This window comes from Cupressus sempervirens, chromosome 2 (assembly GCF_028749045.1).
Source record: "Cupressus sempervirens isolate cs-2001-9-10 chromosome 2, ASM2874904v1, whole genome shotgun sequence".
Classification (NCBI taxonomy): Eukaryota; Viridiplantae; Streptophyta; class Pinopsida; order Cupressales; family Cupressaceae; genus Cupressus; species Cupressus sempervirens.
This window is the reverse complement of record NC_143119.1, coordinates 780,658,725-780,686,159: the sequence shown is the minus strand read 5'-3', so window position 1 is coordinate 780,686,159 and position 27,435 is coordinate 780,658,725. Positions and strand designations below refer to the sequence as shown.

At 39.8% G+C, this 27,435-nt stretch overlaps 1 protein-coding gene across 7 annotated transcripts in view; it reads right to left on the bottom strand.

The window, feature by feature from the left end:
• The window catches only part of LOC149575791 (uncharacterized), a 315,107-nt gene that overhangs the window by 89,602 nt on the left and 198,070 nt on the right, over positions 1-27,435 (bottom strand). For 5 of the 7 annotated variants that reach the window (XR_016360237.1, XR_016360238.1, XM_089815588.1 and 2 more), the window contains exons 13-14: positions 8,279-8,338; positions 7,677-7,814 (exon numbers count right to left, since the gene is read on the bottom strand). Coding sequence is in view for 5 of the 7 variants with exons in the window: in XM_089815588.1 (XP_089671714.1) it covers positions 7,677-7,814; positions 8,279-8,338 (198 nt within the window). In the remaining 2 variants the exon portion in view is untranslated. The remainder of the gene's footprint in view (positions 1-7,676; positions 7,815-8,278; positions 8,339-27,435) is intronic. The other 2 variants (XM_089815589.1, XM_089815592.1) reach the window with 1 other exon arrangement.

Genomic DNA, 27,435 nt, shown 5'->3' with positions numbered 1-27,435 from the left:
AATGCAACTAAATTAAAGTAGCAATGATCAATAAAACCTTACTTGTTTTGGAAGACAAGAAAGTCATATTCGTCTGTAATTGACCCTCTACTATTTCCGTGAATATTTATGTGTCTATATTTCTTATTAGAAAAATCAAATTGTTTGTTTTTGAAAATCTACTTCAGCATGGTCAAATTAATGACAATAAAAAATCACCTCACCTTTATCTTAGGCAAAGATTAGTTGGCTCTTTTCAAAGAATTTGATTGTTGTGTTGCGTCTCTAGCAATCTTTCCATCTTAGCTCATTTTTGCAATAGAGAGCTATTTTTTTTCAAAAGTTAAAGTTTGAGTTTGAATCATTAGATTCAATGAATCAAATATGGAAAAGTGTTTAATACTTGAGCATCAATATCTTCATCATCAATTTTTTTGTTTGTGGCAAATAACAAATTACTTAGGTCTGTCAACCTACGCAACTTTAACAAGGATACTCCTTCAACCAATTGCGTAGAAAACAACTTGCTTTCCAAAATTTGGTACTTTAATTTGCATTTTCTTCCAAACAAAGACAATAAAATTGTTTTGCAGTATGAGAGTTCTTTAAAGCATCACTCAGCAAGCATTCCTAAGAAATTAGACAACCAGCCTAGTGATATCTTTTCATAAGAGTGGTAATGTTATTAATCCTTCCAATTATAGAAACATATTGATCAACACTTTATTTGCAAAACTAATTGGTAGTATGGTTGAAAATAGAATCAACAAGTGGACAGAAGAAAAAGAAAAAAAATAAACAGGGGAAGAAAGTATCACACTAATAACTTCAAGGTTGGTCATGGAACCACTTTGAGGCACATCGCTAAAAATGTTTAGGGGAAAAAGAAGGAAGCTTTTGTTGTTTTCCAAAAGGCTTATGACATAATCCTTGGGGATAAGCTATGCTGTAGAATGGAACAGCTTGGGAATGCTATGCATCTAAGAGTGGTTATCCATTGGCTAGACTTTATGAAGACAATAAAATCAAAACCAAAAAAATCAACAAGCTTTTTGAAAATCTTTTGAAGTAAAATTGGGGTCGAGCAAGAGTACCTCCTATTCACTACTAATTTTCAATATATATATATATATATTGACAAACTTTAAGAACGACTAAATTTGCAAGGCAGAGAAAGGATTTGTTTGGAAGAGTATATGAGAAGACTCCTAACAATTTGATTTCCAAATCGGCTCATGGAATGCAAGAGCACTTTAATGCCCTTGGACATTTGTAGAGATGTAAGGATGCCAGTCAATACTGGCAAGACAAAAGTCATGATTTTCCCCTATAGAAGAAATAAAAAACAAAACAAATTCTACTTCAAAATAATATTCCTTAAGAAGTAACTTGATACAAATATGTTGGGAATATGGGATTGACTTCAACCACGAGCTTAGTTGGGAGGACTACAAAAGGAATAAACATTGGGAGGATGGAAATCTATTTATGCTCTTCAAAGTAAATTTAAAGAGCTAGAGTTGTGGGACTAGAAAATACTCATAAACTTCTTGAAATTTAGTGCTTCCAGAGGTGCTTTGGGGGTGACAAATTAGGAAGACTTCAACCAAGCAAGACAAAAAAAAGATGAGAAAATAGAATATTTGCTTGAATACATACCACATGATGTAATATAATGACCAATTTTTGCAATATATCTTTAGAGTTCTGATGAATACACCCGTGCCCATAACGTATTGCCAATGTGCAGGATGACCACAGGACATGGTCAATGAGCAATGCCTAGTGAAGTTCAAGATTGGAAGCTACTAGGATGAGGTACTTTTTGATATCATACCTATGGACATTTGTCATATGTTGTTGGGTAGGTCGTGGCAGTTTAACAGGCATGTTGTACATGATGGGCGTGCAAATACCTTCACTCTAACATGTGATGGAATGAAACATAAGTTGAAGCCATTCAATGACAAAGAAGAAAAGGTATGTAGTGCTGCCAAAATATGTTTTGTCGACAGAAAGCTATTTCTGAAGGGTATGAAGTGTGACCATATGTGTTTTCTTGTAATTCCAAAAGATGGTAAAGAAGTAGAGGAGGTACTTGCAAAAGTTGCATATTTGTTGGAATAGTTTCCAGATATTGTGTTATATGATGTACCTGATGGATTAACTCTAGTGAGGAAGATTAGTCACCAGACAGACTTGATTCCAAGAGCTAGTTTTCCAAACAAGGCAGCACAGAGAATGACATCAACAGAAAGTGAAGAGTTGAACAGACAAGTTCATAAGGTATTGCAAAAGCAGTTGATTTGAGAGAGTTTGAGTCTATGTGTTGTACCAACAATATTAACACCTAAGAAGAATGGAGAATGGAGGATGTGTACAAATTTTGAGCTATCAACAAGATCACAATCAAGTATAGATTTCCATCGTTGCGAATGGATGATATTATGGACTATTTGAGCAGACCTGTGTATTTCACAAAGTTCGATTTGAAGAGTGGGTACCATCAGATTCGTATCAAAGAAGGAGATAAGTGGAAGTAGGCTTTCAAGACAAGGGAAGGATTGCACAAGTGATTAGTCATGCCTTTTGGGCTAACCAATGCATCAAGCACTTTCATGAGGCTCATGAATGAGGTATTGAAAGAGTTTCTAAGTAAGTTTGTCATTATTTACCTAGATGATATTTTGATCCTTAATAAGACATTTAAGGAGCATTTAATGCATAGTCATAAGGTGTTTGATAAGTTGATGGAAGAAAAGTTGCTGATAAATTTGAAGAAATGTAATTTTGTGAAGGAGTTGATGTACTTGGGATTAGTAGTATACGCAAAAGATCTAAAAATGGACTCCGGGAAAGTAAAGGTTACCCTACAATGGTCTACTCCAAGGAGTGCAATAGAGGTAAGATCTTTCCATGGACTAACAAATTTTTATAGGAAGTTTATTAAAGGTTTTAGCAGCATTTGTGGACTCTTGACTGAAACAATGAGGGGATAAGAAAGAATTTAAGTGTACTGTAAGAGCAAATAAGAGTTTTAATTTGTTGAAATAGAAAATTACAAAGCAGCCTATTTTAGCACTTCCAGATTTTAATAAGGTGTTTCAAGCATACTATGATGTTAGTGATACTGCAATAGGAGTTGTTTTGAGCCAAGAAGGTAGACCTGTTGCTTATTTTAGTGAGAAATTGAATGATGCCAAAAGAAAGTATTATGTTTATGATCAGGAATTATATGTTATAGTTCAGGCATTGAAGAAGTGGAGACGCTATCTTCTTTCCAAGGAGTTTGTTTTGTATATTGATCATCAAACTTTGCAATATTTGAATAATCAAGGAAAATTGAACCAAAAACATTTGAAATGGGTTGATTTTTTGTAGAGATACACATTTTCTTTGAAACACAGGAGTGGGAGGTCTAACAAAGTTGCAGATGCTCTTAGTATAAGACAACTTTTGTTGATAGAGATGAAGATTGAGGTGGTTGGGTTCAAAGAACTCAAGAATTTGTATCCGAAGGATCTTGATTTTGGTGATGCTTAGAAAGCTTGTACAGAACCAGTTCCACTTGACAGGACAAAGTGGTTGGATTTCATAATCCAAGATGACATATTGTTCAAGGGAAGTCAGTTGTGCATTCCCAAAAGTTCTTTGAGAGAGAATCTCATCAAGAAGAAGCATAGTGGAGGATTGGCTGGACACTTTGGTAGAGATAAAACCATTGCTTTGGTTGCTGAAAAATATTATTGGCCACAGTTGCAGCAAGATGTCAAGAAGTTTGTGTACAGTTGCAAAGTATGTCAAATAGCAAAAGGAGCGAAGCAAAATATGTGGTTATATTAGCCATTACCTGTACCTAAGAAGCCATGTGAAGATGTTAGAATAGATTTCATTCTTTGTTTACCAAGGACACAGCGAGGGCATGACTCATTATTTGTGGTGGTTGATAGATTTTCAAAGATGGCACATTTCATTTTGTACAAGAAGACCACTAATGTTCATAGGGAAGAGTTGTTTTTCAAAGAAGTGGTGAACTGAATATTTCATCACTATTCAACATTTCAGATTTGACAGAATATTATGAAGGAGGTGATGGAGATGAAGTTGCAGAAACACAATGGAGTATTCCGACATCTACTTTAGCTACAAAGGAGATTGAGGAGATATTAGACAACTAGGTTGGAATAAGCACAAGGAACAAAACCTATGAAGAGTATCTAGTCAAATGGAAAGGAAGGCCATTGGAGGATTCATCACGGCTAGCACAGGAGGAGGTTAACGGTAATGATTTTCCTCTAACCACTTGAGACGTGATAGGGTCACTTCTCAAATTGCCTCGGGTGTCTAATGCAGGAGCATGCAGGGTGTAAGGGAAATCTTACAATCACCCAAAAAAAAATCTATTTCAAGTTTTCCAATTTTGTGGTTCCAATAAGGGTTATTCCTGTGCAAAGTTGGTATTTGTGGGAGCTTGTTAATTTTAGTAAGTTGGTATTATGTGCCCAAATTATTCTAATCTCATATGTGAGGGGTTCATCTCGGACATATCAGACTACTTGATGAGTTTTATTGTCATATCATGTGTTTTAGAGCAATTATTGCAGATTTTTGGTATGAATTTTGGCTATCCAAACTTTAGGTCCAACAATGAAGGTCTAAATGGCTCTAAAACGAGGCAAAACCACTACTGATGGATGCTTGCACAATTCGTTATTGTAGATCTTAGTCAAGGATTCTGAAATGGGGTCATAATAGCCCATCGGGTCAACAGTTTGCTAGTTATGGTCTCTAGAAGTGGACCCATCCCAAAATGTAATTTGTAATTACCTTGAGTAATCCTATATAATAAAATGTAATAAAATAATATAATATGGGGTTGGTAGGCCACGAGGGTCAGGGCTTAGTGTCTAGAACCTTCCTGGCCAGTGAAAAATCCCTATATAAGGAGGGCCAGTAGGTTATCTAGGGTAGTTCTAAGTGATAGTCACAGCTCTATCTTGCAGATTGTTGTAAGAAGGCGCCCATGTGGGTTTGCATATTGTAATTCTGCATTTGCAATGATAATAAGAAGCCCATATTTTGTTCTCTCAATTTGTGTTGTTTCTCTATTTTTGTTGTGTGTTGTGGTATTAAGGGGAGCATCCTTCATCAACATCGAAACTCAACCTATCTAAAGCACCAAGTGTGTCAACATCGGAGTCCCAATATGACTCACACTCACACTGAACTACACTGTGGAGATGGTAACAACCATAGGTACCTAAAACACTATCACCAACTCCATCTTCTACTAACTGTCTTGGGTGGCCGATACTGCAAGTGACCTAACTTGCAATCTTTGATGCCATTTGCAAAAGAGAGTGCTAACCCATCTCATAATGGATGGTATGAAAATGTAGCCAACCCACACCTGCATGAAACCAAATCCTCTACTTGTGGGTCAAAAGTGAAATGATTAGCACTTCTTGCTGTGCAATGTTGATAAAATGCCCCAATATTTGGCAATGGCTCATCAATACCAAACTAGAAATCAAAAGACAACTCTAATCTTTGAATCCAAACTACTAGTCAGGCAGGATCCCGAGCAACACTCTTAGCAAACCCGACCACAAAATCCCTAAGGGGAAGCATCGTAGTCAAGGTCTCTACAATCTTTCCCACCAACCTCTGATTACTGAGAGAGCACCGAATAGGAGTATTCTCAATCACTTGGTGTGGTCCCTTGCGTGAATCCACACTCTCCAATAGATACTGCATAAAAGACTGTACAGTAGAAATTATATGTGGAAGCATCATCCTACTCCCCAACAATCCACAATTGATTCCTTTGAAGTCCTGGCACTGCCAATTGTCCCATGCTATCAACTATATGTGATGAAATAACGGATTCACTCCCAACAGAAGGAAACAAATCTCCATGAGAGCATGTCTCCACATCAAGTGATCCCCTACCCAACAATTGAGAAGAAGAGGGAGTAGTGTCAGGAACTGACACACATCCCTTCGAAGAGTACCATTGCCATGCTAACTACTGGAGATCCTAGCACAATAGGAATCACTTCGCAATCCATTACGAATGCTCTCATCTCCTTTGTATCCATTGCACACATATCCCAAATAGATGTATCTGGCTCATCACCACATCCATCCTCCCTACGCATGGAAGTAAACTTGCTACCAACTACCACTATTTGACGCTGAATTGGATCTGGGGCTAGTGTGGACTAAACATGCTCCAACACCACAGTAACCTCATCCAACTGTGACAATTGAAAAGAGAAGAGAAGGCACACATTCATTTTGACAATTGAAGACTTTTGAAGTTTGTGCTTGCGCTCTTCTAATTGAGAAGTAGAAACCAGGGTTTGCTGGTATTGGCATTTCAAAACGAAGATTTTTCATTGTTTTATCATTCTAGGATTGTGAAAGACCAGCTGAAGTTAGCTTGTAAGATTGGCTTCATCCAGAAGTCAGCATTAAGTTTCATTGGAGATTATATCAAGGGTTTTGAAGAGTAATTAATTGCTGATCAGAAGTTTAAGGATTAATTTTTGGAGAATACTTGTTGCTGGTTGTATGTCATTCTTCTTCAGCACATAGAGTCTATATTGAGGATACTGGAAGCTGCAAGTTGTTCTTTTGTGGGCCGCTAAGGGTCTGATACAAGTTTTCTGCATTTGTTTGTTGAATAATTCATCTGCTGCTGATATTCATCATTTCAGCGGGTTTCAAGGCGTGTATTACTTGTGAGTTCATTAATTGTAACTCCTAGATTTCTTGGTATTGTTGCTTTAGATAATAGGAGTTATTTAATGAACTCGGTTATCATTATATTGTGAAAATTCTGAGATTCAATATGTTACAAAAATCTGGAATTCTTAGTTGTGTATTTACTATTTTCAATGTAATTTCAGTTTTGAGATGGAAAAATTATTATTGCAATATTTTTTAATTGTTGCATTATATTGTCATATCAAACATTGCAAATATACCGCATTAATTCATCAAAACAAACACAACCAAGGAAGAAAATTTCTATTTACAAGAATCCGCTTGGAGAGGGTTCTTACACTATTTTAGGGAGGATGTTGGAAAAAGGGTTTGGTGTTTAAATGCCAACTACCTTTGGGCCCTACAAGTTTTGTTTTACAAGAGATGTTAGCACTACAAAAGTTGTCACCAGGCTCATTCACTTACCAATGTCATGTCTCTTTTAGATTGATGTCAGCATGGAAGACCATAGAATGTAAGCGTATTTAACCTTCCTACTAGGAATAGGTATATATATGGAGGGATTTTCCGCAAATAAATACATCTTCTATTTTCATTCTTTTCTGAGTTGATTTGCATAATAGGTTCCTTAAGGCAATCCACCATATCTTGGTGTTCTTGTACATTTATCTATTGGGGTGTGGGGTTTCTTTTCCACTAATCTTGGGACTTCAAACTTGATTCTAACAAGGTCAATATCTATAAATTGTATTAGAATTGAATAGTTTGTAAAAATGACATGGTATTTTATGTTACCGAATTGTAGTTAGATAGGTTGGAGCTTCCTAAAACTCCCTACAACTCTTGAAAAGAAAACACTTAGGCCTTTAATATTGTATCTAAAATCAATCCATGACTAAAATATGAACATCCCCAGATGCAACCATCAATAAGTTCTTTACTCTGGTGATTTTAGGTAATCTTACCTTCACACACAGATCAACATATTCTTTGCAATTTTCCTTAGTAACAGAAATATCACCTCCATTCTCCTTAAGCTCAATGTTCCTAACTTCCCCAAAAATGTCACATACTGATACCTGGAAGCTCCTACAGAAGGTTTCCTGTAAATTACACAAAACCATTGAAATTATGAGACAATAAGATGCTAAAAGGTTGAAACCATAATTGCATTCAAACTAAGACACCTAGATAATAAGAAGCATCCACAAGGTGAAAGCAAATGATTCCATACTCTAAAACCATACCACTTTCAAACATATTACATAACATTGCATGCAGAGCGCAATGCAAAGCCACATTATATCAAGCAATTTGATTAAACACTATATTGCTCCCTCTCATAAAAGAAACTTCCCATTGGTGTAACTGTTTTATATAGCCCTTCCCTGTGCTGCCATAGTATCACATTTTTTTCTGATTGAAGCTTGCTTTAATCACAAGCATATATAAACAAATTTTCAAGAAATGTAGTGAGATGCATGAATGTTTCATCAATTCTTAACATTAGAGTCCACAAGCAAACAAGAGGACGCACAGTTCTGCAATAATTGCCTCTGCAACTTACCTCAATATCACCATCAAATTGCAAGAGCTGCTTCAAACCCTTTGCAAGACTTGGGTCAAGCTGCATAGATGCAAGAAGCCAAACTAGGATGAAAACAGATAAGTAAAAAAGAACAGAACAAAAAATTCACATATGAAATGAGTCAAATGATTGAAACAGATTTAACAAGAATGCTAGCATTTATGATATGATAAAAACAAAATACTTGTTTGAAACAAACACATTCCTGATAAGAGTTTAAATATGCTGTAGTACAAACACCTTGCAAAAGTAGACTGCAATATGTCTTTGGATTGGAATGTAAGATTTCTTCCAATGCTACACACTTCATCAACAAACTGGTAATAGATAAAAAAAAACAATGAAACAAGCTGCTTTCTTATTTATTCTATATTTAGTTATTACATACACATAAAGCTAGTAGCAAGGCAAGGATAGGTCACATCCTAAACACTTCAAGAAGAGATATCCAAGTTGAAGACTATAATACTAAGTTGCATATAGTTGGTACTGATCTTGGTAAGGATATACCAACCAGATTGTGTTCTATTGGTTTTAAGGTTCAATCCAGGTTTTGGGTCATGGATATGATCACATGTAAAAGTACATTATCTGTTACTGTGTTTGTATTTATATGTGGGTCAAAACCTTATGATCCATGTGACAAGAAACAATCCCAAGCAAATCCATTCTTGATCCACAGATTTTGAATGGATTGTCACTGATGTCAAAAGCATAGGAGAGATTGTTGGATTAATTGTTGTGATGTCGAAGTCACTGTAAAAGGACATTATTGTCCAAGAATGTCATTGGTGTCATGATCGTTTTTCCTAATGTAGCAATTGAAATGTGTATGGAAGAGATTCATGAGTCTAGTACTTCCCCTCGGTGGGGACCTCACCTACCTAATCACTCAAAATGATGTTGGCCAACTGATATTTAATTACCACTCCTGCCCAACTCATTCTAAGGCAAAGGCAGCATGAACTTTTTTTAAAAATAAATTAAATTAATGCATGGGTGACCACCTTTTAATGCTGGCTGACCACCCTTGCCAAGATACACACATAAGCGCGTGCACACACACACACACACACATAAAGAAGTTGAAGGAAGCAAGTATAGAGGGATAAAAATATATCATATAAACACAAAGAAGATGTGTGGAGCAGAAGTGAAGAAAAATCAATAAAGTGGATAGATAATAAGATCAATTTATTAATGTCCAACAAGAGGCAACACAAAGGGGCCTAAGAGACTACCAAAAGCGGAGCAACAACCCAACAAAAAAACAGGAGCACCAAATGGTGTCTAGAAAAAGATAGAATAACAAACAAATGAAGAGCCAGAGCAAAGGGAAGCAACCAAGCAAAATCCAACAACCTGGCAAACTAGCCGCCCCAATCAATCGGAAAAAGTCTAGAATCAATGGATACGCCATAGGACAACAAATGCCAAGGTGCCTCTAAGGGCCACTGAAAGTCCTGGAAGAAGAATAAAGCCACTGCTGCATAGAGGATCTATGAGGTCTCAGAACCCTAGGAGATCCCAAAGAAGAATGGTACAACATCTACTTGGTGCACTGCATGGAGGGAACTGTCATAAAGAACAAGGTGATGATCTTAATAGAGTGCGAAATTTGGTGGAGAATATGATGAAGGGTGTGGTCTCTAAGACTTTGTGTCGCTTGAAGATAAAGTGAAAGGCATCTTTGATTGGCATAAGTGAAGAAAGCTAGGAGAGACTAGGCCTCTCTGAATAAGCAGTAGAACCTCCCTATGATCTTGTAGTAAATGGGGCAATGGAAAATGCGGTGAGTCTCTATATCAGTGTCCCCCAAATCACAAAGCTAGAAGATCCTATCCTCTCTAGCCAAATGGTTGTCAGTCTGTATGTAAAGCTTGTGGGATCTCACTCTAAAAGAACCAAGGAAAATACAAAGAGCATGGAACCAACCACGAGAAAGATATGAGGGGTGGCCAATGATCCTATCTTGCACCTCAAGTAAGTTCTTTGTGTAGAAAGCCACTTGAGCGCCAAAGCCCCATAGGGTGATAGGTCCAAATAGTGCAAATGTATTGTTTGTAGATGTCCATCTTGACATGCATGTACATCTCTCGTCTGGATGGTAAAAGATGAGACTGGGAATCCATGGAGTATTGGAAGGGGGAAGGCGGTCAATATCAATCCCGATAGATCTCAAAAAGAGATGAAGCTTGAGCAAACCAACTACGGGCACAACCAGTGAGGTCCAAATGCACAATAGCCCCTAAAGAACAATAGGCCAAGTAAGAATATTTGTAATGCCCCTCCATAGAGTCCATGAAGCCTCACGAGTGGTGTAAGAACTAGGCCACATCAAAAAATTGCGATGATTCTAAAAAGATGGACCCCAAACTCAAAAAGAAAAATATTGTGCAGGGTAGATTGTTTGCATCTGATAATCTAAGGAAAAGAATCTGGACCCGCTCCATCGAAGCCCAATCTAACTCCAGTAAAGACGACCCGCACACAACGAAACCATATAGCATAGAGTCAGCCTGGATCACGATGTATCTTGTCTCTCAAACAGGTACCAAAGAGCCATAGCCCTTGTTGATGCAAGGATGAACTTTTGGTCTAAAACTGAAGTAAGGCTCTGAGAACCTAGCCCCTAAATAAGTGTATGAGGAAGCAATCTCAATCACCTCAGCCTAGAAAAGAAAGTAGAGTTGAGATGCCTTAAAGCAATTGAATATCATCACCTTGGTCTTGCTCATATTCACAGTTGATAGTTGTAGATTGGGTAAAGAAGCCAGGTCATCAAGGAGTCTTTGAAGCCCCTTCGAGGAGGACATGAGGACTACATCACCAACAAAAAGTAAGATAAATATCAACACTTGGTGCAAGTAACACCTGTCCTCGGGGAGACAATGCGCTTGCAAGAACTCCTCCAACTCATCGATGTAGAGCTTAAACAAAGCAGGAGACAAAGGGAATCCCTATACACCAATGGTGCTATGACATCCCATGAGGGATCCTAATGTGACCAACCACCATCTCATAAATTATTTTAATGGCACTCAAGAGTCTCGCTAAGATACCAATGTCCCACGGTCTCTGGAATAAAGTTGTCCTAGACCTTGCAGAGATCCACAAAGCAACGTTAGACCTTAAAGGAGCGATGAAGTGCTTCCTCAATTATAGCTCTAACAATCTGAATGTGGTCCAAGGTCTAAAAATCAAGACGGAAGCCTACCTGCCCCCTATAGTCCAAACGTGCCTCTAATGAAGTTTGCAGGAAAGAATATCATGTGGGACTGTAGCATACAATTTGGAGAGAGTGTGCCCTACCATAGTGGTCTTGTAGTTGTTTGGATATGACGTAGGCCCAACCTTGTGATGGTGAATAATGTGACATAACCATGATGGGAAAAATCCTGTGCAAACAACCCTATTAAGTAAACGGAATGGACCCAAAATCGTGATGCCAAGCTTTAAGAGTTCCCCCTAGAACCCCTTCTCATCTGCAACTTTGTTATTAACCATGAATCTAACTGCCTTCCTGATGTTGGTGAAGGTGAAAAGGTGGAAGTGGGGGGAATGGGTGACAGCAAAAGAGGGTTGGCTAGGGATATCATAGACGATGGAGGTGTGGGAGATAAAGGAGGTATGGTCGAAGGAACGAGAGGACCTGTGAAGGAAAAGGGTGCACAAAAAGGTCTTGGAGGTGAATGAAAGAGGTATGAAAGGACCAATTGCGGTGCGAGGTAAAGGCATGCCGTTTGCAGTGGAGGAAGTGACAGTAAAAGTCTGTGAGCCACTTGCAGAAAGTTGGGTGGATGGTAAAGGTTGTGCATAACTTATGACGGAAGGATTTGCAATCATTGCCCTACTATTGATTCATGTGGCACATGTTCCTACAAACAGGGGAGGGGTTCCAATGGGTGGTGTGGTGGGGGAAAGAGAAGAGGGCAGCCTCTCTGATGAAAGTAGTGAGATAGACAAACCAGGATGAGGTGGACTCGTGCAGAGGGAGACAATCCAAAGGAAGTACGCATCTGAGGTGCAAAATTAAAGAGGTCCTAGTCCCCCTCATCAAAGCTAAGAGAGATGCGAGAAAGGGGGGTCGAGGACGAGGGAGTAAGGAATAATGGGGAAGGCGAGGGAGAGGAAGGAGAGGAAGGGGCAGGAAGCCTACAAGATGAGGCAAAGGAGAGCATGGTTGACAAGAGGAAGGCCAGTGATGGTGAAGCAATAGAAAGCGAGAATAAGGGAGGGACTAGCCATGGTATAGCCTACCACCCTCGCAACCCCACGACGAGGTCAATAAGTAAATGAACCAGATATGGGAAGGGCTAGGAAGTTCATTGAAGATTGCCAAGTTTGAGGATTCAAAAAATTGAAGCAAGTTTAGCCATATCTTGTAAGGGGGCTGGAGGAATCATCGAAATACCTTTGGGAACCTAGGGGTGTTGGATTAGGCATAGAGGTATAGATTGGATCCGAAACCCAGTCATGAAGTGAAGTCTATAGATCTCTAGTCTGTGCATTGAAGTCACCAATAATAAGAATGTGCCTAAGTCAAAAAATCTTGTGATGTTGTCAAATAAGTATGGGAAAGGGTCTCCCTCCGGACCATTGCGTATAGTGTAGAGAGAGGTGTTAGAGTGGGGATGCCGTTGCACCAAAAGATCGATTTCTCAATGCCCGATACAACCACTCAACTTATAGTACATAGGAGGTTGTTAAGCCCTTGTCACAAATCCCAAGGGGAGCGTTGAACAAATTTCCAACAAGAGGAAGTCGGTGGGAAGTAACAAACAACGATGAAAAGGTCTCTCAGATGAGAGACCACCCAATGCACACGGACCCATATGAATCTAGCAAAACTATCTAAGTAAGCAATTCAAGTCACACTTCGAAAATAGTTATTGACAAGGCAAGCAACACCACCAAAGCCCCTGATACCCCTTGAACTCCTAACCATGGCCCTATAAGAAGATGAGTGGAAGCCTGAGACCCCAAAAAGTGATCAAGAAAGGCTCTCAGGTCTCTATGACGAAGAGAAGATCCGTAGAATCAATTGCATCCCTGAAGCAAACCAAACAAGGACCAAAAGGAATGATTACCATTTCAACAATTGACATGCAAAGAACCAACACTATAATCCTTCCCACAAAGTCATGTCAAGTTGTAGCCACTAGGTTGCCCACCTAGCCTAGAGTGAAGCTAACATGAATCATTGTCCACTTGCCTTCATGGCGTGCTGCTCCAAAAAGAGCCTGAGCCTATTTAAGCTCAATTACATATGATTTTGTGAGATCCTTGTTGTCGATAAAATCTATATTGGAGCCGACGGGTAGAATAGTATCTGAAAGTGCGTGTGACGATTGAGTCACCCCTTTGGGAAGGTATATGTACACCGTCCAGAATGGACTTTGGAATCATCACATATTGTAGTATCTTCTGTATACATGCGAATAATAAAAGGAATACTTCTGTGTTATATGTTCTTGTCTATTGTCTGAATGCATTAATAAACCATTTACCCTACATAGTAAACATTTGGCACCATTACCTATAAGGACCAGGTGCTATGAATGCCAAACACATTGAATAAAGATAGAAATAAGAATCCAGAAGATGACAACATAAGTGTCGCACGATAAATATTAAACTGCACACAACAAAGCGACTGGAGGCATAGACTCCAACAAATTGCCGAAGGGTACAGCAATGGTGTCACAGGAGGGGTACAGCAATGGTGTCACAGGAGGTGACCACGGTACCATGGGAGCACTGACGAATGGAGTGCAATCACCAAGTCGATCAAGGGAGAGGTTGATAGAAGAAGCTCAACAAAGGCGAAGGGTGACCAAAGAAACAAAGGAAGAATTGGCAAACAAGTATACACCAAGGGGGAATCCAGACAGAAGGGAAAGGACCAGCGTGGTGCAGATTGTTGTAGGAACATGAGCATGGGGTGAACTCTTCATCCCTGATACACCTGACAAGCAAATACAGTTTGGTTGAAACAACCAAGACCTTGAGGAAGCCTTCATGCCACTCGAGAACGTAGGTGTTCGTAACATGGGTGTTCAGAGCGATATGGGAGTACAAAACAACACAAGTACTAGCAGTAGCTCACAACAAAAGAAAGAAATGGTACTGATGGCCGGTCCAAAGGAAAAGTTACCAAAGTTCGACGGAGATGGCACGGCTGACCCAATCAGACACTACAAAACTTGTGAAACGATTTGGACAGTGAATGGAGAACATGTCCATGACGAATGGGCAAGGCAATTTCCTGCCACCTTACAAGGTATAGCAATCGATTGGTTTTTTGACACCGATCCAGCAAAGCTAACCACATGGGAAAACATAAGGAAGGAATTTATTACAGAGTTTTAACTGCTACAAGATGACAATGAAATAGTAGCAAAAATCTACACCACAAAACAAGGAAGAAATGAAACAGTTCGTGTATATGCTAGAAAACTAAAAGAATTAGTAAATAAAATGGAAAGTAAGCCAGTAGACTGGCTGAAAAATAGATGGTTCATAGAAGAACTACGCCTAGAGCTAAAAAGGAAAATGAAGATTGTACTGACATCGTCGTAAACCGAAGCGTACAATCGGGCGATGCACTTAGAGAGTGAACAGAAGACAAAAAAGAAGAAAAACAGATCATCTGACTCAAATGAATCCTCTTCTGAGGATTGCAGTAGTGATGAAAAGAGCAATAAGAAGTTCTGAGCCCTCCAGAAGGATATCATCAAGATGATGAAAGAGTTTAAGATTATGCAGAAAGGGAATAGCTCGACCAAAGAAAATGAGCTATGGTGCACCGAATGCAAGACAGAAGGTCACACTATGGGATCCTATTCGAAGAATCAGTTTTGTGATATCTGCCAAATCGCGAGACATTTCACAAAGAAATGCCCGTTCAATATGAAAACAAGAGGGCATCAACAAGTGCTGCTAACATAGGAAACATCCACATGAAGAGGGAATGGAAACACAAGCAATGATGATGCCACCTCGGGTGGGTACAGAAACAACAGAAGGGGACAAAAAAACATCACCAACAACAATAATAACAATAATAACGACGATTGTTTACCGTATGGGGTAAATGAATTAATGGATACAGACAATGAAACAAGAACATGTAACAACAGTACTCCTTTTATTTGTACATATGCCGAAGAGATTACATAATGCTTATGATGATGATTACAACCATGATCCAAAGTTGTACATATACCATTCCAGAAGAACCTTCCCGAAGGGGTCCGTCCGCTACATAACAATTACCGACGACATCAACCCGTCGGCTACACAATATTTACTGATGACATCAACCTATCAGCTAAACAATATTTACTGATAACATCATCGCCCCAAAAGAAAAAGTCATCTTCGGACGACAATTACAAAAATTTTGAGATTAACAAATAGAATACATTAACTAACTAGAACAAGATAGATCTATTTCTGTCACACCACTTTCATATTCTTCCCGTGCCTACACCAAACTGGTCTCCAAAATATGCTGCATCTGCAACCTCTGCTAACACAATACTATCTCCTTAATCAAGCTAACCTTGATAGCCACCCGTGCTGCTTTCTCTACTTTCAACTCCTGGGTACCCTGAGCCAAGTGTCGCTATACTGCCTTCAACTGGATGATCAACTCCTCCCGAGCTCTCTATGCATCCACCAAAACAGCTTCATGTCCAACAACTACTCCAACTGCCTCAAAGTGTATCAACCCTCTCGAAAGGCGTGCTCTGTTGTTCTCTCCACCTCTGGTACATAGACACTCTATCCCTGCAGCAACTCCAAGTCTCATCAACTGGTCACACTTCCCAAGACTAATAACTGCACTAACTAGGGGTCTAGGGGGCATCACCCTTAGCGGGGTCAAGATGCAGCGCCCCCACCACCAACACCGAATTAGCACTCTCAAACCCTCACAAAAGTCCATAGAACACACCATTTTTGTCATTTCCTTTCGATTCCACTCTTTCTGGCAATTGCTTATGTTTTACTACCTGTTTCTATCTTTCCCTTCCCTTTGGCATCATGAGTTACTCATTTTGAGCTATTTCAATCTATCGTTGTTTTTTTTTTTAATTATAGAAAAACTCCTATCACCCTTCTTCTGTTGTCTATATGGTGGTCTCTCTCTGTTATGTTACAACCTTGCTACTAATGTACAGCTACACAACGGATTGCTTCTGCCATAGCCATACTATCTTCCTGCTACCATACAGCCCCCCCACTCTGACTATTGCCACTGTACGGTAAGGTTCTCCTGCTATCGATGTCTGTATGAGTAAGCCATACGGTCTTTCTCCTTTGCCATGTAGTCACCCAACCTCCAAGCAATCTGGTCATTGGTTGTACAGTGCTCTTACCTTTTTTGCAACTGCGCTAGCCCTGGCTGTATGGTGTGTCCTAATTTATTCCCCTATGCTCCAACTCCGTACGACATACCCTACACTAGATGGTCGTATAGCGTACCCTCCTTTCTACTTTCCTTAAGTGGCTTCCATATGGTGTAATGCTTAGACATGGCTTCCCCTTCATATGTTTGTCATACTGTCGTACGGTACACCTCTTTGGCCATACGGTACTTCTCATGTCCGTATGGTAGGCATTTACATGGCTGTACGGTGGTGGTTCCTTGTCCGTACAGTGCCTTCAATCCATACAATAGCCTCTTCTGGTCGTCCGTATGGTTACCTTGTTTGATCATACGGTGTTGCCTGGTACTATGTATCCCCCTTTGCGACTGTACAGTTTTGTTCATGTACCATACGATGATGTTGTACTCCTGTCCATACAGTACCATACGGTACCCTAGCTAGTTCGTACGGTCCTTTCCTGAATCTGTACGGTTGCTTTGTCTAGTCCGTACAGTACTTCCTTGCCTGCTTCCAGAAGACCATATGGTGCACCTCCAAGTCTCTTGCTGCAAATTTCTAGCCATACGGTGTATTCTTCTCTTTTCTGCATGGGTCAAAGCTTTCTCTTCTCCCACGAGTATGTTTTTTGGTTCAATATCCTCTCCGAGGTTCATGGTTTGTACTGTGGCCTCTTCATATCTTATTGGCTTATCTTCATTGAATGTATGGGCTGGTGTTTCATCCACCTACGCTTCTCCTTCCTTTAGTTCACTATATTCCTTCAAGAACTCGTTTCTTCCTTTTTCTTCTTCAACACCCAACATGTTGCAGCTCGGGAAGAGTTCAAAATACTCCATCTACCAGTGAAATAGTCCGTTCATCGAAGCTAGGTTGTCCTCATTCGACCCTCCTTCCAGTCTCAATACTCCCTCTTCATCAAGTTCCATTCTCTTCATCCCCTCCACCTTCGCCTTCGAAATTTGATGATGCTACCTCACCTACCATTTGTGTGTGTAGGTCAATAATAAATTTTTGCCCTTTGATTTCCAGTGATAGTGTATTCTTCTTTCAATCATGCTTGACTTTTGCTTCTACGAGCCATCCATGGCCCAGAATGGCATCATATCCTCTCCTCTTCAATGGGATGACAACGAAATCGAGTAGGAATGGTTGTGTTTCAATAGTTACTAGTTGTGCCATCAGGACACTGAGAGGTTTAATGTCATTTTGGTCTGCCGTTAGTAATTGGAAGGTAGGTGGCCACAACATCGGTTGTCAAAACTTCTTCCAAGTATCTTCTGGTTACACATTCACACCTGACCCTCTGTCCACAATTTTGTCTATCAGAACATTTACCAAAATTCTCATTTCGACGACCGCCGGATGCCGTCTGGATGTGAGGGCTAGCAACATTGGGTCCTCAACACTTGCTCCACTTTCCTTCTCCCTTCCTTGTTCTCCGAGTAATTTAGCAATTGGAGCGATGTTTGTGAGTGCCGATCGGAGTTGAGGCATTGAGCAACAGATCGTTTATTTTGATTGGTACTTCAATTTGTAATATCTATCGTATGATGTTCTGTTCTGCACAGTTCTTTGCTAAGGTATCGGTAGTGTCTTTCAAGTGTGCTTTCTCTGCCTGCGTTGCTTTCTCAATTTTTGCCCGTGCTTCGTCTCATCTCTTCATTTCTTCCATCGGGTTGGGGTACAATTTTTCTTGTTTCCGTATGATTGCCAGAACCTCCTCTTCATTCATCCCGATGGTGATCAAATTCACTCTTGATTTCAACCACTTGGCATCTTCATGATCTCCTAGACCATACCATCTGCATAACAATTTTGGTGCATTTGCCGATGTACAGTTTCAGGCAAAGTGGCCCCACAAATTGCATGCTCAACATTGAACCATCAGGCGACCGTTCGCATCATACTGAATTAGGCTACGGCCCCCATTATTATTGTTGGTATTGTTGTTTTGCCCTCTTCTATTATTTCTGTACCCACTTGAAGTGGCACCATCATTGCTGATGTTTCCGCTCACTCTTGACGCGGAAGCCTCCTGTGTCAAGAGCACCTGTTGAGGCCTCTTGTTTTCATATTGAAGGGGCATTCTTTTAAGGAATGTCCCATAATTTGGCAAATCTCATAGAACTAGTTCTTCAGACAAGATCCCTTTGTGTGACCTTTCATCTTGCATTCGGTGCACCATAGCTCGTTTCCCTTCGTCTCTTTCTACATATTTTTAAATTCCTTTATCATTCTGATCATATCCTTTTGGAGAGCTTGGACCTTCTTGTTGCCCTTTTTGTCACCACTGCTATCTTCTTCCGAAGATGTGTCATTTGAGTCGGATGAGCTACTTTTCTTCTTCTTTTTTGTTTTTTGTTCACTCTATAAGTCCATCACTTGATTGTATGCTTCGGTGTATGATGATGGCGGCACAATCTTCATTTTCTTCCTTAACTCCGAGCATAGTCCCTCAATGAACCAATACTTTTTCAGCCCATCTGCCAGCTTACTTTCCATTTTATTTATTAATTCTTTGAGTTTTCTGGTATATACATGAATGGTTTCATTTTTCCCTTGCTTTGTGGTGTAGATTTCTACTACAATTTCATTGTCATTGCACAACAATTGAAACTCGGTGATAAACTCCTTTTTAACATCTGCCCGTGTAGTTAATTTCTGGGAATCTGCATCGGCAAACCAATCAACTACTACAACCCATAGGGTTGCTGGAAATTATCTCGAATGTCTTACAGTATCTAATTGGATCAGTCATTCCATCACCATCAAACTTTGGCAACTTCTCCTTTGGTCCTGCCATTATTACTTGATTTTGTGTACGGGCGTTGTTCAATATTGCTCCATCGGCGCCATTCGACACTACAACACTGGTGCTGTTCTGCACTCTGACATCGACACTCTATATCCCGGTGGTTTGCACTCTAACACCGCCGCTCTGTATCCTAACGGTTTGCACTCCAACACCGGCACTGTTTCGGACAGTCGTCTTATCAACAGCTGCGTTCTTTTGTGAAGAAGGATTGTCGTTAAGCGAAGTTGTCCGTTCCGGAAGTTTATCGCAGACAAAGAGTTCACTCCATGCTCGTGTTCCCTCAACATTCTGAGCCGTGTGAGTTAATTCCCTTCCGTCTAAATTCTCTTCCCTCGGCGTATAAAAGTTCAGTAAATTCCTCCCTTACTTCTTCCACGAAATCCAATCGCTGTGGAGTCTTTTCCAACAATTCGTCAATGCTTCGACATCCGTCGGCAATCTGCTGAAACCTCCGTCTGCACTCGACTTGTTGTGCCAAAATTAAATTTTCTTGTGCGGTGCCTATTCCATCTTTTCCCTTTATCTTATTTCTATCTTTGTTAAGCTGATTTGCCATTAGTCTTCATTCCTCTGCCCTCGTTCCAGGTCCATTGGGCAATGGCGCCAAATGTTTATCATATGGGGTAAATGAATTAATGCATACAAACAATGAAACAAGAACATATAATAGCAGTACTCCCTTTATTTGCATATATGCCGAAGAGATTACATAATGCTTATGATGATGATTACAACTATGATCCAAAGTTGTACATATACCATTCCGAAGAACCTTTCCCGAAGGGGTCTATCGGCTACATAACAATTACCAACGACATCAACTCATCGGCTACACAATATTTACTGACATCAACCTGTCGGCTATACAATACTTACCAACAACAGTGGCCGCAATTGAATTTAGTATGATGCGAACGGTTGACTAATGGTTCAATGTCGAGCATGCAACTTGTGGGGCCACTTTCCATGAAACTGTACAACAACAAACACACCGCAGTTGTTATATAGATGGTGTGGTCCTAGAGACCATGAAGATGCCAAGTGCTCGAAATTGAAGTTAGGAGTGAATTTGATCAACATCGAATCAGGAACGAACGAAGAGAAAGTCCTGGCAATTACACGTAAACAGGCAAAGTTGTACCCAGACTCAACAGAAGAAAAGACAAGACTAGAAGAAGCACAGGTAAAAATTGAGAAGGGGATGCAAATAGGAAAATCACAAATAGAGAAAGGGGACACTGCGAGTACCTCAATGAGGAACTACGTAGAACTGAACATCATAAGGCAAATATTACAAACTGAAGTACCAGTAAAATTGAATGACCTGATCCTCACAATGCCCCAACTACAAATAGGACTCACAAACATGGCTTCGACTGCTAAACTACCAGAAGAACCTAGGAAGGAGAAGAGAAGCGAAACAAGCGCAACAAACCCAATGCTACTAGCCCTCACATTAGGAAGGCATTTGGCAGTCATAGAAATGGTATATTGGGAATGATCCTCTCAGACACAACTGTGGACCGAGGTTTAGGGATAAATGTCCTACCAGAAGATACCTAGACGAAGTTGGGACAACTGACTTTGTGGCCACCCACATTCCAACTGCTAACTGCAAACCAACATGGCATCAAGCCTCTAGGGATCCTAATGGCACAACCAATAACTATTGGAACACAGTCATTCGTGCTCGACTTTGTAGTCATCCTGCTAAAAAGAAGGGGATATGATGCCATTCTTGGATGAGGGTGGCTCATACAAGCAAAAGTTAAACATGACAGGAAGAAGAATACACTATCAATGGAGAGCAGAGGATGGAGATTTATTATTGATTTACACACACACATGGTAGGAGAAGAAGCCGAATCATCCGATTCAAAAAGAGAGGACGAAGGTAAGAAGCAAATGGAACCGGATGAGGAAGGGCTCCTATGGTTTGAAGGTGAATCAAAGGACGAGGATCTGGATTTGGTAAATGGTCTATTTCATTGGCAAATGGAGGATTACAAGCTCTTTGCGAGCTATAATATGTTAAGAGTCGACGAAGGTGAGAAAGGAGAGAAAAAGGAATGTCCAAAGGAATACAGAGAAATGGAAGAAGGAAAGGCAATTACAGCTGAAGCTAGAGGGAAAAAGGTACTATACGAACCTAGCAAAAAGGAAAGATTCTACTATACGGTACACGATGAACAGATTGCGCAGAAAGAAAATGTTACACCACACCAAGGATATAGTAGAAAGGTGCCGACAGCAAGGAAAACACATCATATAGTCTGCACAAGAAACAAAGAGGAAGGGCTTAATAAAAACTATAGTTGTACGGATTGAAGGTTTTAGTATTAAGAATACAGTTATTGATGGCAAGGAGTGGCAGCCAACGGAATTCATGGTATGGGCCACGAAGGTTACACAGAACAGGCAAAAGGCATGGCATGACAAGCACTTGAGGTTGAACGAATTTCAATCGGGACAACTAGTGTTGAAGTATAATGGGCGTAACGAGATCAGACTGGGCAAATTTAAAATAAAGTGGGTTGGGCCATATAAAATCCATGAAGTGGGCAATAATAGAGCAATAAAATTATGGACGCTCGAAGAGAAGGAAGTAGCCAATGCAATGAATGGGTTAAAGCTGAAAGTCTATCATGAAAGAAATAACGCACCTCCGTGGACGAACAATTGAGAGAGTATAAAAGCAGTAAATAATATATATATGTAAGATAAGTAAATGTAGATAAAATATAAAGTGAACATAATTCTTGAAGTGCTGGTACGGAAATAATAGAATAAATAAGGACAATGATAGAGTAATAAAAGGCAAGATTATTAAAAGAGTATGAAAATTATTAGTGAATTTAAAGACCGTATGGCCTGAAAAGAAACAAATTGGAAACTGTACGGCCATTAGGGAAGGAACAGAGAAGTGTAGGCTTGACCAACTATATAAAGCAAACCAATAGTCGTATGGCTGTACGGAAGCGAAAATAAGGAAGGCACTCAATACAACCCATACAGAAATACAAAGAGACAATTTGCAGGATTGTACATCATTGTGAAGGACTATACAGTAGTAGTAGAAGATTAACCATACGACATTCTTGAAGTTAGTCATACAGCAACAGGGAAATGCCATCAATAAAGTGCTAAGCGCGTATGCAAAGACAACCGTATGGCCACCAGAGGATAGAGAGAGGAATGTTGTGGAGAAAACCGTACAAGGAACATACTAGAATACATTGTACGACTAAGGAGTTACAGGAATTGGAGATGTACCGTACGGTCAAATTGAAGAAAAGACCGTACGACAAACTTATACGACATTGTTATTGGAGAACTAAGTTGTATGATCCGTATGGAATTAGTAAATAGAGTAGGAAGCCCGTACAGTATCAGGAGGGCCGTATAGTGGCAAGGAAATATATACATTGGCAAATTACGAAAGAACTCAGAGCCATTTCATACGGTAGGAATTGGAGAAAGAAGAACCGTACGGTATAGGCATAGTCATCTATACAACACAGAAGTTTGAGATCACCGTACAGACTCACTTGAAGGGAAGCAGATTGTAGTACACCGGTAAACACAGAAGAAGGGTGATCGGAGGTTCTAAAAAAAAAACAAAAAAAATGATGACAAATCAAAACAGTTGAGAATGGAAAACATATGGTACCAAAGGGACAAACATAAACAGGTAATGAAGAAAACATAAGCGGTTGGCAAAAAGAGTGTGGTATTGGAAGAAAATCACAAAAATGGAGTGTTCCATGGACTTTTGTGTGGGTTTAAGAGGGCTAATTTGGTCTTGGCAGCGAGGGGCACTGCCCCTCGACCCCACCTTGTATTGCGACAGGGAGTGCGCCTGGGGCTCTGCCCCAGGACCCCGTAGCAACGCTACCCCTCGACCCTACTGGAGGTGTTGCCCCCTAGACCCCCAATCAGTTCAGTTATCAGTCCTGGGAAGTGTGATCAGTTGATGAGACCTGGAGCAATTGTAGGCATAGAGTGTCCGTGTGCTAGAGGTGGAGAGAGCACTGGAGCAAGCCTTTTGAGAGGGGCGATACACTTGGAGGAACTTGGAGTAGGTGTTGGACGTGAGGCTGTCTTGATGGATGCATAAAGAGCTCAAGAGGAGCTAATCATCCAGTTGGAGGTGGTAGAGTGACACTTAGCTCAGCATACCCAAGCGTTGGAAGTAGAGAAGGTGGGACAGGTGGCTATCAAGGTTAGCTTGGCTATGGTGACAATATTGTGTTAGTAGAGGTTACAGATGCAACGTGTTTTGGAGACCAGTTTGGTGCAGGCACAAGATGAATGTGAAAGTGATGCGATGGAAATGAATCTATCTTGTTAGAGTTAGTCAATTAATGTATTCCGTTTTGTTAATTTGTCATGGATATTTTGTAATTGTCATCCAAAGACGACTTTTCTTTTGGGGGGGATGATGTTGTCAGTAAAATCTATATTGTAGCCAACAAGTAGAATAGTATCGCATGACGGTTGAGTCACCCCTTCAGGAAGGTATATGTACACCATTCGGAATGGACTTTGGAATCATCATTGTAATCAATCATATCAAATATTGTAGTATCTATTGTATACGTGCGAATGATAAAAAGAATACTTATGTGTTACATGTTCTTGTCTATTGTTTGAATGCATTAATAAATCGTTTACCCTGTATGGTAAACAATCCTCATCAAGAAATATCTTTGATGGTAGAACAAAGAATTTCCTAGGATCCCTAAGTACATGGAGTCTATTTGAAGAATTGTGGAAACATAGGAACAATGTGGAAGCATAACTGACCCATGCTCTATCAAGAGAAATATCAAGGAGCTCCAGCTGGTCACAAAGAAATGCATAAGCCACATCTAGTGGGTCGGTGGTGATGGGTGGTAGGATGCGTACCTTAAGGTTAATCTCTCTTGCTTTCCTAGCTCTCTCATCTGCAAGTTTGGAGTGGAGGAGAGCCTTCACCCCTGCAAGAGGAGTACATCTATTTCCGTTACAAACTATTGCCCATGATTTCAGCAGAGATTTTGTTTCTATTTTTCAACAATGCCTGTTGGTGTTTAATTCATGTTGCTTTTATTTTATTTGTTTGATCTCTGAAACCTGCACCATGTGAGTCTAAAAGTTGTTTGCAACCAACAAACTCTGTGATGGAAGAAGATATAATGGCCAATGTCTTAGTAATCTGGCTGCGATATAAATTGAGCTGCTCTCTCATGATAGTAAGTCATTTTTCCATGTTATGTACTTTGCAATAATGTGGCCAAATTTTTTTAGAGTGTTGTCAACATGTTTTTAAGCGATGGTTCTCAAATTACAGGCTGGAAATGCGTTCCAACAACATAGTGGAAGCCTCACTCTTAATCTGTTGGGTATGTTTGCAGTGGCATGAAGGACACCCCTACGTCACCCAAAGTAATTCCCACCAGGTTGGGCAGTCAGTTGTGATAACTAGAGACCGAGCAAAATGTAGGACCAGAAATGACACAAACAAGGAATGAGTACAATCAGGTGATGACCAAGGCAAACACCGATCCTCAGCACACAATAATGGCCCAAGACACCTGTAGAGAGAGTCTACATAATCCCAAAAGAACACCAGTAATGTCGCCAACCCCCTGCAAAGCTTGTGTACGATATCTTAACTTGTGGTTGAAGAATGAAGATAACCAACCCAAGACAGTCCAAGAACGCTTAAACACAAAGGAAGAAGGATGCTAAAGGAGGTGGTGACGGGAACCACCCTATTATTGCACAGGAAGGCACAAAAGCAAACCTGACCAAGAACAGACAAGCCAACAATAGAATAGCAGACGCTAAGGAAGGGCCCATGAACACAGAACACAAACCAACCAGCAGATGGCCTAGCTCATAAGCACAACAATCAAAACCAATGAACTAAGAAAAAGCGAAAAGCTGTCCACAAACAGGGAGTAGAAGTTGGCAAAGAAAACAAATGTAGGCCCATCTACCAAGCACAAACAAGAAACTGAAAGACAAACGTAGGCAAATTCAAAAACAGTCAGGATGCAAGATGCAAGCAAGTAGCCAAACAAACTAAACCCCCAATCAAAGCACAAACAAAACACACAACCAGAGCGAACAAACAACACCCCCACGAGTAGAATAAGGGAAAACGCAACTGCACAACAGGAATAGGCGAATGCACAACACGTGGTGAATACAACAAGATCATTCAAGAGTTAAAAGGGGAGAGATGAAGACATAAAGATATAAAAGGAGATTTTTGAAAGAACCTTTGAAAGGATATTCATGAGAATTGAGCAGATTTATTCTGAAGGAAGATGTTAATTATTAATGAAGCTATAAGTTGATTTGTGAAAGAAAGCATATAAGGTGCATTATGCAAGAGCAGATTTCTGAGTAGCAGCAAATATATGAATATGCTAAAGAATATATGCAGAATTGTGAACAATTCTGAAGGAAATACATTCGAATTTGTGAAGGAACTATATGTTCATCATTCATTGGAGAAGCAACATTCTAAAGGTAATATTTCGTTGAGTTAGAGGTTGGTGCCTCGCATTGAAGAGGTTTGTCCTCATATTAAAGAGATTGGTGTTCATCAATAAGTTGGAGCTCAATTGTGGGGATTAGTGTCTCCGGTGGGTTGGTGACTACAAATCATTTAAGAGGGATTAGTGTCTCTTGTGGGTTGGTGCCTAGAAAATTTGTAAGAGAAGCATTTATGTAAGCACTATTTTTCCTTGGTTTTCTTCCGATAGGGTTTCCTCATAAATCTTGTTTTTTACGTTGCATAATTGTTAGATCGCTTGTCCTTGATACTGTGATGGTTGTTAAGTTTGAGAAAGTAAAACTTTGTCTTATATTGTTTAGGCTTGAGTTTTCCCAAGGTCCTACACCGAGCCTTTGAATTTGGCTTAGGTGATCTAAATGTACCCAAGTCGAAACTAGAGCTTGGAGCAAGCAAGTGAACACCCTAACCCTAACTAGAAACTTTCATTTCTATGGTACAGCTAGTGGCACTGACCCCAACAAATAAAAAGTGGTATGGTGATTTTAATTGATTTTATGTGTCAATGCACTTAGTATTTAATCATGTGGAAATTACATGCTTGTGTGTGACCTATAGGAGTTGATGATGATTTCAACCCAAAAGCCAAGAATCGTCTATAAGTATACCATGTATCATAAAAAGGTACTCAAGCAAAATAGTTTTGTCAACACGACCTGAAAATTTTGTGTTGACTGCAAAAAATGAATTGAGATTATCATAGGATGAATGGATTGCTTTCATAGAAAGCTATAGCCCTGATAACACAAAAAAGAAAACTAGAGCTCTAAGAGAAAATTAGAGGCAAGCTAGACTTAAACTAGGCTAAATTGGGCTCAACTAAAGCTCATCTAGGTGAACTTAAACTAAGCATGCATGTGCAAACATGTGCTCAGTTATGCATAAGAATATGTACACTCCTATGAAATGCAACAATATGCAAATGTGCATGGTGCAACAAAGACATGTGTGCAACATATCTGCATGCTCTAACATGACCAACCTAGATATACCAAATCTAGGTGAAATTTTTTGCCAAACTAACAAATCAAATCCAAACCAAAACAAGCAGCATAGTAAATAATCCTCCACCTTCTCCTTATTATAAGAGCTTCACCCTCATCTTTTGATTCTATTTTCAGAATTATTCTCCTCAATTAGCTATTTCACATTTGATAGTGCTTGGGGTTAAATTTCTGTTTTTTATCCCTCACTATTAAGAAAAGCTAGCTAAACTTAGGCTTGATGTAGACCACATGGAAGCTTTATTTACTTTGAAAAGAGAATGGATGGTTCCTCAATTTCTTGACATTTATTTTTCTTGGAAACCTATTTTTAATTAATTATCTAGGAAGAGGGATTTCCATCATCAATCGAC